The 17,198-nt window shown below is 33.5% G+C and overlaps 3 protein-coding genes across 5 annotated transcripts in view; 2 read left to right on the top strand and 1 right to left on the bottom strand.

Moving 5' to 3' along the window:
• The window catches only part of LOC144854208 (SH2 domain-containing adapter protein F-like), a 219,523-nt gene that overhangs the window by 79,905 nt on the left and 122,420 nt on the right, over window positions 1–17,198 (bottom strand). The window lies entirely within an intron of this gene.
• Window positions 1–17,198, top strand: part of LOC144854232 (NADH dehydrogenase [ubiquinone] iron-sulfur protein 4, mitochondrial-like) — a 125,714-nt gene that overhangs the window by 50,578 nt on the left and 57,938 nt on the right. Inside the window, exon 1 of one of the 2 annotated variants that reach the window (XM_078712160.1) lies at window positions 7,285–7,294. The exons of the other annotated variant lie outside the window; for it this stretch is intronic. The gene's annotated coding sequence lies outside the window, so the exon portion shown is untranslated. Of the gene's footprint in view, window positions 1–7,284; window positions 7,295–17,198 lie in introns of those variants that run through there. 2 annotated transcript variants of the gene reach the window in all.
• LOC144854220 (toll-like receptor 2 type-2) lies at window positions 7,313–9,459 on the top strand. Its single transcript, XM_078712139.1, has 2 exons — window positions 7,313–7,845; window positions 8,263–9,459. The coding sequence occupies exons 1-2, from the start codon at window positions 7,427–7,429 to the stop codon at window positions 8,813–8,815; spliced, it is 972 nt and encodes a 323-aa protein (XP_078568265.1). The 5' UTR covers window positions 7,313–7,426; the 3' UTR covers window positions 8,816–9,459.

Raw genomic sequence — 17,198 nt, 5'->3', positions numbered from 1 at the left:
ATTGTCTTGATTTCTGCCCCTATGCATTGTGCAGTGAAAGTAATTTCTAATTATTAGTTCAACCACGCCCCTAAGATATGTGGCACCCAGTCCTCCCAATGGCCAACCATCCCACGTCCTTCTAATATATCTCTGTATTGCCAAGTAACACACGGGAAAAGAACAAATAAAAAACAAAACCATTCAAAACAGACCTATTTCTGTTTTAAAAAAGATTGAAATGAAATAATTGTTTTTAAACACTGTATACTGTACTTGGAAACACGTATTTGATTTGTGATATCCTCCGTTAAAAATACAGTAGAACCTATTTGGATCCTGAAGGTGTCCCCTTAATAGCGGTTCTACTGCCCCTGGAACACTTCCTAAAAAACTTGTCCTCTTCATAGAGGTTTCGCAGAAAAAACCAATACCAATACTGATTTGGACTCGGAAATTTAAAATTTAGCAGGCAACGTTTCACCAATGAAAACTTTCAAGACAAAGAAAGTATCATAATTATTATGATATCCATTTTTATTTAATAACGATAAATGGATATAATTATTTCGTCTTTTTTGTTGTTTTTGTGATGGAAAAAATATTGGAGTGAACATTGGCACTGAGCTTAAATGTTTTTTCGTCCCCTTAATGTCCCGTTTATAGGAGTGTCCCCTCAGTAGGAATTGGCTGTTTCGCCCCTTAATAATAAATTATGGTGTCCATCTTATGTCCTCTCAATTTTAATGTGCTACACCCGATAATGGGCATAGAATAGAATAACTGTACAGTAGGCTCCCATTTGATTCAATGTGTTACCCAATATATGAAATAATGTGACTATCCATTTGAAATAATGTGCTATCCATTTGAAATAATGTGCTACCCGATAATCGTTATAGAATAATGTACAGTATTATATCCATTAATTGTGCTACCTAATGTGCTATCCATTTGAAATAATGTGTTATCCATTTGAAATAATGTGCTATCCATTTGAAATAATGTGCTACCCGATAATGAGTGAGTGTGGCCGAGCGGTTAAGACAGTGGAACTGAAATCCATAGCCATAACATTGGCAAGGGTTCGAGGCTCACTCGCTCCATGGTTCTGGTGGTAGAACAAGTCTTCTCGGATAAGGACTATAAACCGTAGGTCCAGTGTACATCTGGCTCATGTGCACTTTAAAGAACCTAGTACATCTTTCGAGACGAGTAGGGGGTTACCCCGGTGTACTAGTTCATTCATACACACACACTGTCGTGGACAGACGAATTGGCGCCGTAGTTGGCTGCCGATGTCACAATGGGACCCTTAGTGGAGCAGTAGCCTTCAACTATGAAGTTTGCTCCTTAAAATTGAAGAAGATGAAGAAGAATCCTTATAGAATAATGTACAGTACTATATCCATTTGATTGTGCTACCCAATGTGTTATACATTTGAAAGAATGTGCTATCCATTTGAAAGAATGTGCTACCCGATAATCCTTATAGAATAATGTACAGTATTATATCCATTTAATTGTGCTACCCAATGTGCTATCCATTTGAAATAGTGCTATCCATTTGAAAGAATGTGCTACCCGATAATCCTTATAGAATAATGTACAGTACTACTGTATATCCGTTTGATTGTGCTACCCAATGTGCTATTCATTTGAAAGAATGTGCTATCCATTTGAAAGAATGTGCTACCCGATAATCCGTATAGAGTGTGCAGTGCAATTATATCCATTTGATTGTGCTACCTAATGTGCTATCCATTTGAACTAATGGACGTGCTGTCTGTTTGAAATAATTTAGGTTTTTTGTTTTGAATATGGTTTGCTATCCATTTTAAACGTGCTAAACAAGTTACACATTTGTTGATATAAGTTTGCGGTACACCACGTATATTAGTTCTGAAAAGAACTGTTGAGTTGCTCGACGTTTCGATTTGCTCCATCCAAAGTCTTTTGTTTATATCGTAGCTATTCCATCATGCCGTATTCGGGGAATCGCCAACAAGTGTTTTCTCAGAGCAGGGTCTGTTCCGTATGGGGTTATGTATGCTATTTTTTAATAATGTACAAAAAATGAAATGAATACCATCATTATTAATTACCGGTATGTACGGAGAAAGCTCAGCGGAAGTCGAGGGTTACTTTTGCCAACAAGACGAAGCGCGAAACAAATAAAAACGCAGCGCGAAACATCTGAAATTATATACAATTTCTTAAAACATGGAAACACAGAATATATTATATTAATCTAACTTTTTAATATTTCCGAAGGCTCGAACATGGAAGAAGGGCCTTAACAAAATGAATTGCTATATGTTAGACCACATTTCCATAACTTTTCAAAACTCATCGAAAACTCTGCTAGTAGGCCTAATTAATATAGGAGCGGATCGCCAAATCATTAGAAAAAAAATGGCATGAAGATGTAATTAATCAAACAACGGCCAAAGAATACCAACCAGGCCCGTAGCCAGGGGGGGTTTTTATGGTTCGGGCGAACCCTCCCCCCCCCCCCTATACAGCGAACCCCCCTTAACCGACTGCGAACCCCAATCCCCGACATGCCCAATACCTCACCCTCATCTCTGCATCCTCCAAATACGTGCCCCACACAGTACAAAAGGTTATTCGTAAATTGAAAAATTCGTAAACTCGTTCTTGAATAACTCGATACATTCTTCGCTGTATGAGCGTACGTCGAGCGATACGTGTCTGTAAATTTCCAAGAGTTGCAAATGAATTGCCATCCTGGTTCAGACCTATGGAGTTGTACGCCGCGTACAATACGAAAGCAAACGCCGCAGGTCTGAACCTTGAAATCCCTGGATGTAACATAATATTGACGCGTGTATCGTACTGATACAGTGAGCTGGTGCACGAACGATTCGTACAAAGGACACCGCCTGACAAACGCGTACCTATTGTTTAGATCACGGCAGTCAGCAGCATGCATAAAGTAGGCCAATTCTGTAAATCTTCTAATTGTAACCCTGGGTTATTATTCTTTGATTGTTTTTTAAGGGTGGGTAACTATTAGAAGGGGGATTACTATTAGAGTAGTGGGTTACTATTACTCATCTTAAATTAGGCACCTGAAAATAGTAACCCACCTCAACTATTCCGGTCAGCAAATCATAGCAAAATAATAAAACAGTACTAATATTTGTTTGAACTGAACTTTATTTTATAAACTCAAAAACACTCAATCCTCCCCACTCCCGAGATCAACATGCATTATCTCCTTATTTTCAAAATACCGTATTTTTTTACCGTAACGGCTGCATCATAAACGACCAGTCTTCAATTCATAATGTAATTTTGTCAATAGTTTTTGTGACTCTAATATTAACCCCATGTGGGTTACTATTAGAATAGTGGATTATTATTATAGATTGACTTATAAAGTGGGTTACTATTAGAAGGAGGGTTACTATTAAAGTGTGGGTTACTATTAGAAGATTTACGGTATAGCCTTCCGACGGACATAAAAAATGTGTGGCTATGAAGTATAGTACGTGTATTATCATCATAGAGGATTATAGTGAATATTAATATATTACACTAGTAATATATTAATATATTACACTATTATATCTATGGTATCATGTACATGTACTGTAGTTTACATTATAGCATCTGTATCAATATCATCTATTTACATTGATTAATATTTAATTTCCTCAACAAATTGCTGTAAATAAATATAGGTAGAGCTATAATAAGCATTGAATTTGCCTTCTCACACAAAGTTCATATTGAACTTGAAAACAAAATACCGAGTGAATGATAATAACAATCGGCGATTAAATAGTCCACGTGTGTGAGGAGGAGAAAAAAGGTACGAATACGATCGTTTTGCTCATTGGTAGCATGCTGCATGAGAGTGTCTTTTCCGACCAATTAGAGGTGCTATTTATCATGAATATTATGTGCGACAGTACCATTTCCGGCCATCTAGGGGTGTCATTTAACAAAATTCTCCCCCCTCAGGGGTGGTGGGGGGGGGGGGGGCGGTTCAGTGTCCCAAATACTTAGTGTCCGAACCCCCCCCCCCCCCCCCTTGACAGATCCTGGCTACGGCCCTGCCAACAATTTTAATTTAGGTTTCGATTCGTAATTACTACGGTGGTGGACTAAGCCTAGTTTGAAACTATAGTGACCATTTATTTTAGAAAGAAAGATAGAAAAATGTGTTTCCATCTCCAAGTTAATACCAAGGCACTTTTCAATTAAAAATTCTGGCCTAGTATTCTTGCAAGGTCGTCACAGCTCCAGTTACAAAGGTCGTCACAGCTCCAGTTACAAACGGTGATACAAAGTGTCAATCATTTGACCAGTGAACAGCCCACTGGTAGGATAGTCCTTGAAACCGTCCGTAAAACACATTAATCACTCACATCAGTAATGCCGCTAATGGTTGAAAACCTCACTTTTTGGGGTTTTCAAACGTAACGCTATCCGGGGCTCCTGCGTCTAATGGTTCAGTTGTAATATAAGTTACTCTTCCTGTTTGCAACTACTTTTTGCTGTTAGTATACTTTACTAAATTTGTTCAGTAATACCGAGACATTAGGCTACATATTATAAATAGATGTATAAAGATATAATATGTTCGAGGTATCCTTCAGAAGGCATTTTAGAAAGTTCAGTGATCAATCATTATTGACCCTATGTCATCTTGTTGTCAGAGATACAAGGAAGTGAATCTCATAGGAAGGGAATCCATTGCAGTCTTTGGTTGTCTAGATCTTGACGAATAAAATAAAAAGGTATGTATCGATACAGTATTACCTTAAATTAAATGATAATGATCGACTTTTTTTCTGTGGTTGATATGTGGTTATATACTCTAATTTCCGCATGGGATGATGAGGTATAATGAAACCTCACACTTCGCGGATACTTTTCAGGATTGTAATTGTATAAGGTGACTACTTCTTCGCATGTAGCTAAAGTAAATTCTGAATTATTTACGGCCATTAACATTTTATCTTCACTCTCTAAGTGACTGTAAATTTAATTAATTACAAACCAATATGAAAGGAATATTGGATCGAACTTTATTGTGTTAAAACTTTACGTACAGATGCTAAAGTTCTTATTTTAATGTTACCATTTAAGTTATTGTAATTAATGTATGCTGTTTTTATTTCTTGAACTGTTTCTAAAATAATAAATGTTGTTGTTGATTGATTAAAGAAAGATTTTGCTCAATATTGATATCATATATCAAGGGTGCCTATCAGAATATATAACTTAGAAGGAAAAAACTAGATGAGAATGGACTACTGTACTACTACTGTCAATCATTCGGCAGTTTAAAAATATATCTACACTAAACTTCCATTGTAATCAAATGTGAAGTATCGTTGTTAGACGCATTTCATGAAAATAAAAACCAAAAAGTCCAGGTGCTCAAAATTAGATGAAACTATATAACAAAAAATGAATGGTAATAATAATAATAAAAATTGTATCAACAATACAATTCTGGATTATTTATGGGTAGCCTATTTATAAATAATTCCTATATAGATATAGTATTTCTTTGTTTTTATAATGTACTTAACTTTGAAAAGAAATGAAAGGAATACTGGATATGGAACGTCTATTATATTGTTTAATGATGACTTTATGTCAGACTGTGCTCAATAGTGATTATTTACATTGCTTTGGGAATAATCAAGGGTGCGCACCAGAAACTGACAACGCGCATTGTTTGCTGTCAATAAGTGGGGAAAGAAGGGGAATTCACCGGAATGAAAACCTGTTACGGGCTTATTATCATTATAATAGACAATTTGCTGCATTGTACTGACAAAATAAAATCTATTATTATACAAACTTATTCGTGTAATGGTACAAATAATGGCATGAGGTGAATGATGAAATGTTATATATCAACGAGGCAACGCAGAGTTGATATATTCTTTCATCATTTACCAAATACCATTATTTGTACCATTACACAAATATAAAACATTCATTATTTGTTTTATATAACATCTAAATAGATTCGTCATTTAGCCATGGCCTACATGTCATTCACATTGATTAAAACAGTAACATTTGGTTTTTAATAATATTATATTAAATGTTATATTTATATGGATTTTACAAATACACCTACTTTAGTGTTAATTATGTCAACAAACGACCAAACAATACTAGGCCTAGCTACGAAATGGCGCAACCTACCGTCGTGACGTCAGCACCGCAGAACTCTATTATAGCATTCGTGAGAACCAATTTTCAATTTCGTTATGGGAAATATCATAAATTCCCCATTGATGTGAAGATTTATTTAGTAATTGATTTTCAATTCAATTCAATTCAATTTATTTTCATAAGATACATTATTGTGAAATAATATTACAGTGGTTTTTTTTTTAATGATAAAACCTCAACAACCGTATCTCTTGCCTACGGCACTACCGTAATAAATCGCTTAAAATACAAGGAAAAACATTTGCAATATTACTGTATTAGTTTCTTTGTTCGATTGTTTTCTCTAGTTGTGCGAGTCTATAACATTTTGTTTTTCTAAATTGTAATTTTTATCTAATGTATGATGTAATTGTGAATGTTTTGTTTGTTTTACTATATTTCTGTCAAGGAAAACAATGTTTTCTTTTTTATATGGAACAAATAAAGATTTCATTTGCTATGCATTATATAATTAAATGTAATATCATACAATAATATATGTTTAAATAAAGTATTTAAAAATAAAAACTGAATTTAATAGTGCATTTTTTCAATTTTTCAGATAAAAACGTCATCTTCAATGCCTTTGTTAAAGATGTTTTATTTGAAGATATTTTGTTTGGTTATTTCGTCGGTGACTGTTACTGGCTACCAAAATTCTTCATGCTACGATTATGATCCGTTTTATATTGATGGGGCTCCTCGTAACGCTAGTGAATTACGATGTCCTAATGAATGCAAATGCTTATACTGTCCACAACATGACGGAAATGACGTATACTATGGTCACAATGTTTACTGTACAACCCTACAATTAAAATCCGTTCCATTAAAGAGTACGGTACCAACTGATGTTGTATATTATTCGCTCAGATATAACTATATAACCGCTATTAAGGATAATTCGTTCAGCACATTATCTGATTTACAATTTTTGCGCATAGATGACAATGACTTGAATTCCGATCTGATTGAAAGAAATTCCTTTCGTGGTTTGAAAAATGTTATCAGTTTATCGTTTAATGGAAATAAAAGGTTGGGTAGACTTTCAGCAGCCTGGTTTGTAGACTTGGTTTCTTTGGAAATTCTAGATGTTGAAAACTGTGGGTTAACTTCAATAGAAAGCAACATATTTCAGAATTCTAAACAGTTGACAAAAATTCACATTTCCCATAACAATATTGGATCATTTCCGACAAACTTTTTACAAAATCTTCCATCGCTCAACTACATATTCATGGAGTATAATAAACTGTCACATATTCCTAATAAAGCATTTAAAGGATCTAACAACATCAAGAAAATTATCATTTCCGACAATTCTCTTTCTACTATCTCAGAAAATGTCGGTATACAAAATTTGACAAAGTTGCAGACACTTGACGTGGATTACAATCATTTAGTATGTGATTGCAATATGGTATGGTTTAGAAAATGGATTGGAATGACAAACGTCACCATTGAGAATCTCAAGTATACAAAATGCAAGATGAATGGGATTGCAAAATACAGTCAGTTCTTGCTGAATTTTGACCCTGACAGTTTACAGTGCAGTAAATTAATGAAATATCTAAAGATTATACTTCCACCCGCATCAGCTAGTATTATGGTCGTGATAATTGTGATTCTTTTGTATAACTTCAGATATGATATAAGGTAACGTCAATGCAGCAATTTAACATTTTAAAACTTATTTCACCAAGAAACATCTTTCTGTGTAAAGTTTAGTTCAAATTTACTTCTAATACGAAACTATAAGCCCTAATGATTGGCCGTGCGTGTCAAGTGTCCCAGTTCTAATGTCCTGTGTAGCAACATTGGTTGCTTATGTCTCAATATTATTTTCTTTATTTCTGTCCTTGGATGGTTTAGATTTGTTCGTACAGTTTCATAAGAAAATAATTACACTATATTTTGCATACCCTCTTGAAACCTCTCACTAATAGTAAAATCCTCTATAACCTAACGTACCTAATGTTAATAGAATAATATTTTGGACATAATTATTATTAGTCGATAAAAAAGATCTATAAACACAATTTGACTTTTATACATATTCTGGACATGTTCTAGGTTCTGGATACAAAGACGTCGTCTTTGTAAGCAGTATGAACAGTTTGACAACCAAGGACCACCACCGATCAACGGAGGAGACATTCGGTATGACGCCTTTGTATCTTACAACAGCGAGGACCAAGACTGGGTTCTCAAAGTTCTACAACCATCGTTAGAAGATCAAAGAAACTTTAAACTTTGCGTTGACTACCGAGATTTTATTCCGGGTGAAGCAGTTGTAAACAACATATCGAATGCTGTAAAATATAGCCGAAAAGTACTAATGGTTGTTTCTAAAAATTTTGCAAAAAGTGAGTGGTGTTACTTCGAGCTGGAGATGGCACGCATGCGCATGTTCGACAATCATGAAGACATCTTAGTTGTGGTGTTACTTGAGAAGGTGTCATCTAAACATATGCCAGTGCTCTTACACAAGATATTGACCAAGAAAACGTATATTGAGTGGGAAGATCATCCCGACAGACTGCCATTATTTTGGGCAAAATTAGAAACAGCGCTACTGTCACCTAATTGTCCCAGAGAAAGGCTGTTGGACCGGGACGCAGTTTAAAACACAAATTAAGTAATCGCAGGTAGTCAGGCCTATGTAAAATTAACTTTCTTTTCGATACTAATTAATAGCAAATTTAGACAGCAGAAAATCCTTGTAAATTAGAATTTTATGTATTTTATGTTTTGTGATATTGCTTTTTGAGCTACTATGTTTACTGAATTGTTGTCCTTATAATATTGTAATATCATGTTTCTCTCCACCATGCTGAGCTCCATTGCCTTGCTTTCAATGAAAGTATTAATTTCAAACTGCTTACCATCATCAACCAGTGTGTTCATGGATTAGCGCCAACTTATTTATATATGAAAAATCAACTCTATTCGTCTAATATTACCTCCCTTGATAATACCAGACTCTTTTTTCCTTCGACAAATCGCCGCCTCGGGGACGTGGAACATGCCTTTTTCATAACATTACTTAACTGTGCCATTAGCTGTAGTTATGTGTAAAGCGCCGTGTAATGTTCTGATAAATTGTTTATTTATATTACGAGAAACTTATATACGTCACGTCAATTAATTGTTACTATTGTATATAGTTCATTTATATTATTAATTAATCATTAATTGGTACTTAGGTCTGTATTGATTTTGAGCTATCTTAAGTAAGTGTTGTATGCAGGCCTATACAATATTTTTAGCTTGTCAACAAAACGAATGTATTATTGGTTAAAGTTAAAATAATGAACCAATAGAAAAATTTTTCAAGTAGCACCGTGCTGGTGGCGATATTATAACGTCGTATAGTTGCTAACATAAAATGTCATGCTTTGTACTCAATCGGCTCGACTGATTTTTCGGTCTATCACCCTCTATTGTTTCATCATTGCAGAATGTGTAAAGAGGGCGCGTGTTATAAAAATCTGCTGGGTGATCATCATCCGAGGCTCTTACGTAGCCTGTATTTCACTTTAGGCCTTGGTTTATGTATGCCTGATTATGTACCTAGTACAGAAGGCCGCAGCTATTGATTAGAGGATACATTTGTTTTCGGGTGAAAATACATCATAATATGTTGACATTAGGAGCTTCAGTTACTACGTATTTCTATACTCCATCATTAGCGCCATCTATAGTTTGGACATGCTTCCATAAAACCTTCCGCTATTTCATTTTTCGCGCCACGGCTTTAGCCAGCTATATCCCCAGAGGACTACTCATTCAGAAGCTATATCAAGCGGAAAGCTTATTATCTACGGCTGATATTTTTGATATTTTGTAAACTCGACTAATTGATAGGTCCAAGCTGCTGGACCCAAAAAACGTCTGAGAAAAGAGAGTCTATGAGGGTTCACGGTTGAAGTGAAGTCACGATGTACTGAAGACTGCAACTGCAACTCCGACTCCAACACACGGGAAAATAATATATTGAAATTCTTTGAATATATTATGTTAAATAAACACTCTTTTTTATTTAATAAACATGTAATAATAAAATGCAAATAATATAAGTTCGTATAATTGCCTACTGAGGGCGCAATTTATTTACTTCGTTCGTGGCTAATTTCGGCGATGTTTTGGACCCTATATTTCGAAAACTACAAGTCAGATTTTCATACTTCTTTCTTTATTTTAATATTGATACAAAATATCAACAGGCAATGTAATGCTATTACCTTTTAATGTTGCATCGTTATCCCTAGCTAGGTAGTAGGCCTGTATACGTGGGCCGGGTCAAAGTAGGGAATAATTAATGCTCCTACCCTGGAATATGGAGGCCTACATATACTGTAGTTCATGATTATATTTTTGTTCTGACAGTAGGCCAGACTATATTTACACAAAATGTTTACTACTCATGATTGTTAAACAAAAATAATTGATATAATTAACCATTATATCTGAAAAAAGAACTATGATTAAAATTGTTGGTCAAAAAGTCGAGGGGCGTTTTTTGTAAGAAATATTTCTTGTCTAATCTAGGCTATTTACTTAGTATTAAATCAATATTAATGTAACATAACATCAAGAAATGTATATGTAGACAGCATGAAAGATATCAATATTGCTAAAGATGTTAAAATTAAGTTTAAATTGCTTTAAAAAGTTTTGATTTGGACAGAATTTTTTATTTGTGTTAGTGCCTTCAACGTACACAATATTTTTTGTTTAATTAAGGAGCAGCGGATGACAGCAAACAAACAATTTTTTATGTTCGATAAATAACCGATTACAACCTTTTACAACAACCGCCAAAAAACTATAATCAACATTGACATTATTATTATTATTTAAGAAATCAAATGTTCTTAAAATCACTGATATCACTGATAACAATTTTTAAGAAATGTATAAAGTATTTTTATTTGTAAAATTATCATGAGTAAAGATATAAATTTTCTCTGCATACAGTATATTTTGTTCATATTTACTTATATAATTTGAAATTTAAATATGGCGTTTATCTTTTTCCTTATTAAACTAATTCGTATATATTGTTTTGTGAGGGGTCTAATTGAGACAAGTTTATTACTTCTAAACCAGATCCTAACCAAAAAAAGGGGAAAATATTATGTTAAAATGTGTGTTAAATAAAAAATGTATTCTTTTTTGGTTGGTAATAAATATTACGAAAAGAATACTTGTAAGTGGGGAATACAGCAACAAAATAAGCTTACTCGATAATAGCCCTAATGACTGGATTATTGTTGGATTCATTCAGTTTTAACATTTTAATTGACTCATATCGTTTGTGGGTTTACGTACGCTATTCTTTACTAGAGGTATCGATGGCAAATACTTGTACCCTCTTGAAACATTATAACAATTAAATGAAGCCTGGTGTAACTTGTGGGAGACCAATGAAACAATAAACCACAACGATTCAGAGTTAATCGTCTTCAAAAGTATAATCATTAATTGGGAATAGGGATATCAACAGTCTACGATTAATTTTAATGATCTTTTTTTTAACAATATAGATAATTAATCCGTATTACAGATACATACATAAAGAGACAGCAAGGTAAACCAAAATAAAACGGAAGGGTTTTATAATGAGAATATGTCTACAGCCTAGTAATTGTTGTGTACAATTAAAAATTAATTGGGTAACAGCGACACATCGTCTTTCTGAAGTTAGCTGTTTAACAATGCAGCACGGTGCCGATTACTTCAAGTAACAGAACGGCACTCCGAGAGTGCATACCTCCGCCTACTGTAAAATTCTCCTACATAAGATAAGATTTCTCCGGAACATATATTTTTTTATTTTTTGTGTCTTTTTATTTTTGTCGGTGTGTGATTAGGCTAATTTCACTACAACCTACAACAACACTACAATTTGGTGTAATAATTTCAGCCTTTCATAGTTAAGATCCTGGTTCAATTCCTGCTGAGGACCATTTTTTTCGTCATCATTATTTCTTAAAATAATGTATTTATTATTTTTTTAATTATTATTAATACTTCATATTTTATTTATTTTTTCACTATGATCCTAAGCTGATGGAAACTTACATGTAGACAATGAGTAATAAATATTTTTGTGGATTGTGACCTTGACCTTTTAAATTAGTTTTTTAAAATGTTATTACATTGTTTTTTTAATTAGGTTTTTTCCTATTTAGTATAATTCCTTTATAAATAGAAATATTGGGGGTTTTTGGCCTATTTAATATTAGTGCGTTGCGTTCTAATCAGCTGATTTTGATCATCTGATCAATTAACCATGCAGAGCCGTACCACTTAACTGAGATGTAAGTTTACATAATGAAATAAACAATTACACATATGATGGTATTTGAAAAAATGTTGCAAATAGTAACATAATAACATTATTTAAATCAACTAACAATATTTTACGTTGACTAACAATAGAACAATTATTAACTTTGAAAATTGTAAGTTCCCTATAGTATAAGAGCCCGTCAAAACGCCAACAAAAATGGGTACTTGTATCAAAAAACCTGTACATTAAATCAAAGTATTTTAAAATTACAAATCACACATTATATATTATCTTGCCTCTTGTACAAAAATGAAGTTTTTTGGACAAGTAATTCGTGAGAAAATGCAATTTCAGTTTACTTGTTACGTCAAGACTGCTCAGTTAGCTGGTCTGTAAATTAAAATTAAAAAGTGGTCCAGAATTTGGATCTTGGTCCGGATTGCCTCCAAAATGGAGTGATCCTTGACCGGTGATTTCAATTTGATCTGGCAATAACTTTTTGAGTAATCCTGTTAACAAACAGGCAGACATACGCAACCGACTACATGAACCTCCTTGGCGGAGGTAATAAAGTTTGAATCCCACTTCTTGGACGAAACACATGGATATAAACGCATTGACCAATCACGACGACATTGATCGTCCCAACTGTCGCTTGTGATTGGTCAACTCGCTTGTAATGTGTTGCGTCTACGTGTCACTACGCTGCGTGTACCTAAGTGGTACAGTTTCTGTAAGAATTTCACTGATATTCAATTCCATTTATTATATCATTTGCATACAATACATAGACAATTGTGTTGCTTTGAGAAAAATAAAATAAAACAACTATATGACACAGGTAATATTTCATTAGGCATCTTATTCTTACTGTCATAGTTCATTGTACTAAATAATTCAATTTCACAAATTTAACTAGAATTCAATATCTGTGTATTTGTAAAAGGTAATTTGTGACAAATATTAAATTAACAGATAGAGTGTGTAGCATAAAAATATACGAGATAACAAAAAAAGGAGAAGGGAGTAAAAGAATTAAACGAAGGAGACTAAAATGGTATGGACACATAATTAGATTACCGGATGATACCCCAATCAAACAAACAATGAAGGAAACTAACAGGAAAGTAAAACGATCCGTAGGAAAACCAAGAAATAACTTGAATCAAATAAAGAAAGACTTACAAGGACATGTAGTCACTAACACAATAACAAACCATCCTGCCATAAACAGACAAAAATGGAAACAAATTGTGGAAAGCGTAATGTCGGAAGACGGAAAACGTTAAGAAGAAAGAAGAATTTGTGACAATTGAGATTATCAATTATGCTGTTTTGTTAGTGGCACAATTCGACGCAACTATAGTCTACTTTTAATTATTTTTTTTTACTATAACCGGTACATTCTCGTTTTGGCCATACCACAGATATGCAAGCAAAGAGCATAAATATTAATATTAATTATCTCGTACTAATTGGGCATAATGTTTAACAACATTTTTGGTAGCCTATTGACCATTTTTAATATTCGCTATCAATTATTAATAATTCATTTGGAATACAGACTGCTTTTGTTTTGATATAATTTACTGATCTTAAGCTCTTTCTACACTATCAAACTTTATTTGACAAAAAAATGTGAAGTTATTTGAAAACATCACACTTTTTTGTCGAACTAGTTTGATAGTGTAGACAGGGCTTTAGATTGGCATTAACATAGTGAATATCAGAATAAATTATATTAATTAGAACAGTAATTGTCATCATGTACAGGCCAGATGATTAAATCGTGAACAACCTTGAGTTAATTACGGTAACGAGGAACAAATTCGTTTAGTTAATTGGAGGAATACTTTTTAGATAATTGCCCGACCTCAATTAATTGTTATTAACATTCATTACTCACAGTTTTCTCGGATTAATGTCAAAGATTCGCTGAGTTAATTATCTAATATTAATTTTCTAATCCAACTTTACATTATTGATCGTGGTACAAACTTACGATACCATTAAGTATACGTATATATCACCTTCAACTATCATCAACTGATCATAGCTGATCTGTATCTTAAGATATTTTAAAAATTGATTATAATACTTTTTAACGTGACTGAAGTTAAAACAGAATATATAGCATTACCGGTATTAGTCGATTTTAGCATGCACGCACAAACGATATAAACACGCTTTCATTTCGAAATTAAACTAAAACTAAATAACATTTTCCAGACTCATCGTTTCATTTTGTAAGGCCATTCACCTTATTCCCAAATTCACCCGATCCTCCGTACTGTATCTTAATTTGCGCAGAATCTATGAACGTTCGGTGACATAGACTCACATGTTGAATGTTGCAACTGTATCATAGGTACTTTTGTTAAGGATAGGATACTGCATTTAAAAATGTGCCAAATTATTATAAATATTAGTGTTATCCGAAAGCTCATCAACTACCTTGCTGTTTTGAATTTATCGTTTTGATTTTTCTTATTTATATCTCCAATGAGACCATATCCAGCGACTGCTTGTTATTGTCGTACCCTAGATACCGTGGGAGAACCGTCTACCAAATTACAGTTACATTTTCTTTTAATCGACAAGCATGTAGTATAAACCTTCCTGTTCTTTTTTAGGGTGTCTTTTTATAATATACCGGTAAATAATGAATAAGAACAATATTGTTATCTAATAACGAGTCAGTATGCCAGCAACCTTGGTTATTATTATCCATTGATTTCTACGAGGGACTAATTGCACGATGTATCACTAATGAACCTCGTGAACAGCTAATTAACAGGATTCATCACATCAGATAAGCCCTCTGAAAATAACTAATAAACCATCAAATACCGATGGCATCAGATGGTAAGTCTATGTGTACGATGTCAGCAGTACGAAAAAAATAAAACAACATTGAAAATAATAGCCTACCGCCAGCCAAAAACAAGGATGTTGTTGTAAGCCCATTACTTAATGGTGCTATATGACCATAGATGTCAAATTAAAAACGCATTGATAATAACCCCACCCCTACACGTAACCACCACCCCTACACGTACCCACCACCCCTACCCTTACCCACCACGCTTACCCACCACTCCTACCCTTAGCCACCACCCCTACCCTTAACCACCACCCTACCCGTTTTTTTAAGCCGTAAAACGGAAATAACCCCTTTGTTAAACATATTATTCTCCGTTTCCAGTTAAGCTTGAGGACCAGAATAATACTGTACATTTAACATTTAACATTTAACATAAAACATCACAGTAACATTGATAACTGTCCGTTAACAGCTGTAAAAATCAAGGAGGCATTTGGTATAAACCCCCTTTTTTAATGGTTTTATAACCTTGATATATCCACAGTATCATTCATTATTCATTATTTTCATTTATTTGGTAAAATACCACAATACCAGAAACGTACAAAAACAAGATTACAAGCAATAATACACAACAAATGGGCGTTAGAATGGTCGAAACTTCAAGAATTTAAACATTAAAAAGTAGAAAAACGTTTTAAAACGTATAACAAACATTACAGTAATAATAACCCTACTTGAGTAAGGAAGTATAAAATCCCTTTTTTTTAGAATGGTTTGACCTTTGACTTACTGTACTGCAATTAATTATATTAAAACCGCTTCGTCTGAATAGTATTTCCTTAAGGACGCCACCTATCGGACAGGACCGTATTGTCATGGCCCTGTAAGTGGACTTTGTAATGAAATTAAAGTGAAGTGTCAATCAGGGTAATTAGCGACCATTGATGACTTAATGAATGACCAACGACACAATTGCACTAATCAAATAAAAAAGGAATTAGGTAACTGACAGTTTTTATTATGACATCTCCCCTAATAAGGTTATTTTTTAGTTTAGTTTTTATTTTTTTTAGATCTACACGGATATGTAATTAAGAACCAACATCATAGTTTTAAATATTTGTATGCGATTATTGTTGTTTTAAAATGTATTCATGAGTTGAAAAATGTGTCGAATAGGTAGGCCTAAACACAATCACATGCAGGCATACATTTTGCTATAACACAACTTATCGAAATGTACATGCAATTACACAATAAAAAGGTGACAAAAAAACAGTACTGAAATACCATATTTTCAATACAAAAGATGAAACAAATAATAAATGGTTGTGAAATTAATATACTAGGAGAAATATGCATTAATGTAGGCCTACTTGCTAAAATCCAAGTAGAATTTTTATCAGAATATGCCGGTAACATGCAATCAATGATCTTTATCAATCGTACTTTAAATTCAGCCCCAAAACTTATTGTAAAGTAAATATTATATTAGAAATGTTATTGTGACGAGTATGAAGAGAAACCAGCCTAAGGAATAGCAACAGATAATAGTATAATGTTAACACAGGGGTTTTAGCTTCAATTTGTGTTAATCTATTTATAATTGCAATTCTAAAACTCTTGATCATTCACTGGTCACAGTAGGGTATCAACTTTTGGATGTACTTAATGCGTATAACACTATACCAATCAGGCTCACAGTTGATGTTTCACTTTATTATCTTAAAACACATTTATAAATCGATATAATAGAGAAAATAGGGAACATGCTGAGTAGTGCATTGATTTCTACTAATTAACATCTTGACTTCACTAGCGTTCAATTAACATTTGGTTTTGAATGCACAGTATTAAATAATTATTCCTAGCTATTTGAATTGT

This window comes from Antedon bifida, chromosome 10, assembly GCF_963402885.1.
Source record: "Antedon bifida chromosome 10, ecAntBifi1.1, whole genome shotgun sequence".
Taxonomy (NCBI): Eukaryota; Metazoa; Echinodermata; class Crinoidea; order Comatulida; family Antedonidae; genus Antedon; species Antedon bifida.
Note: the sequence above shows the minus strand (reverse complement) of the source record. Positions and strands in the feature narration are given on the sequence as shown.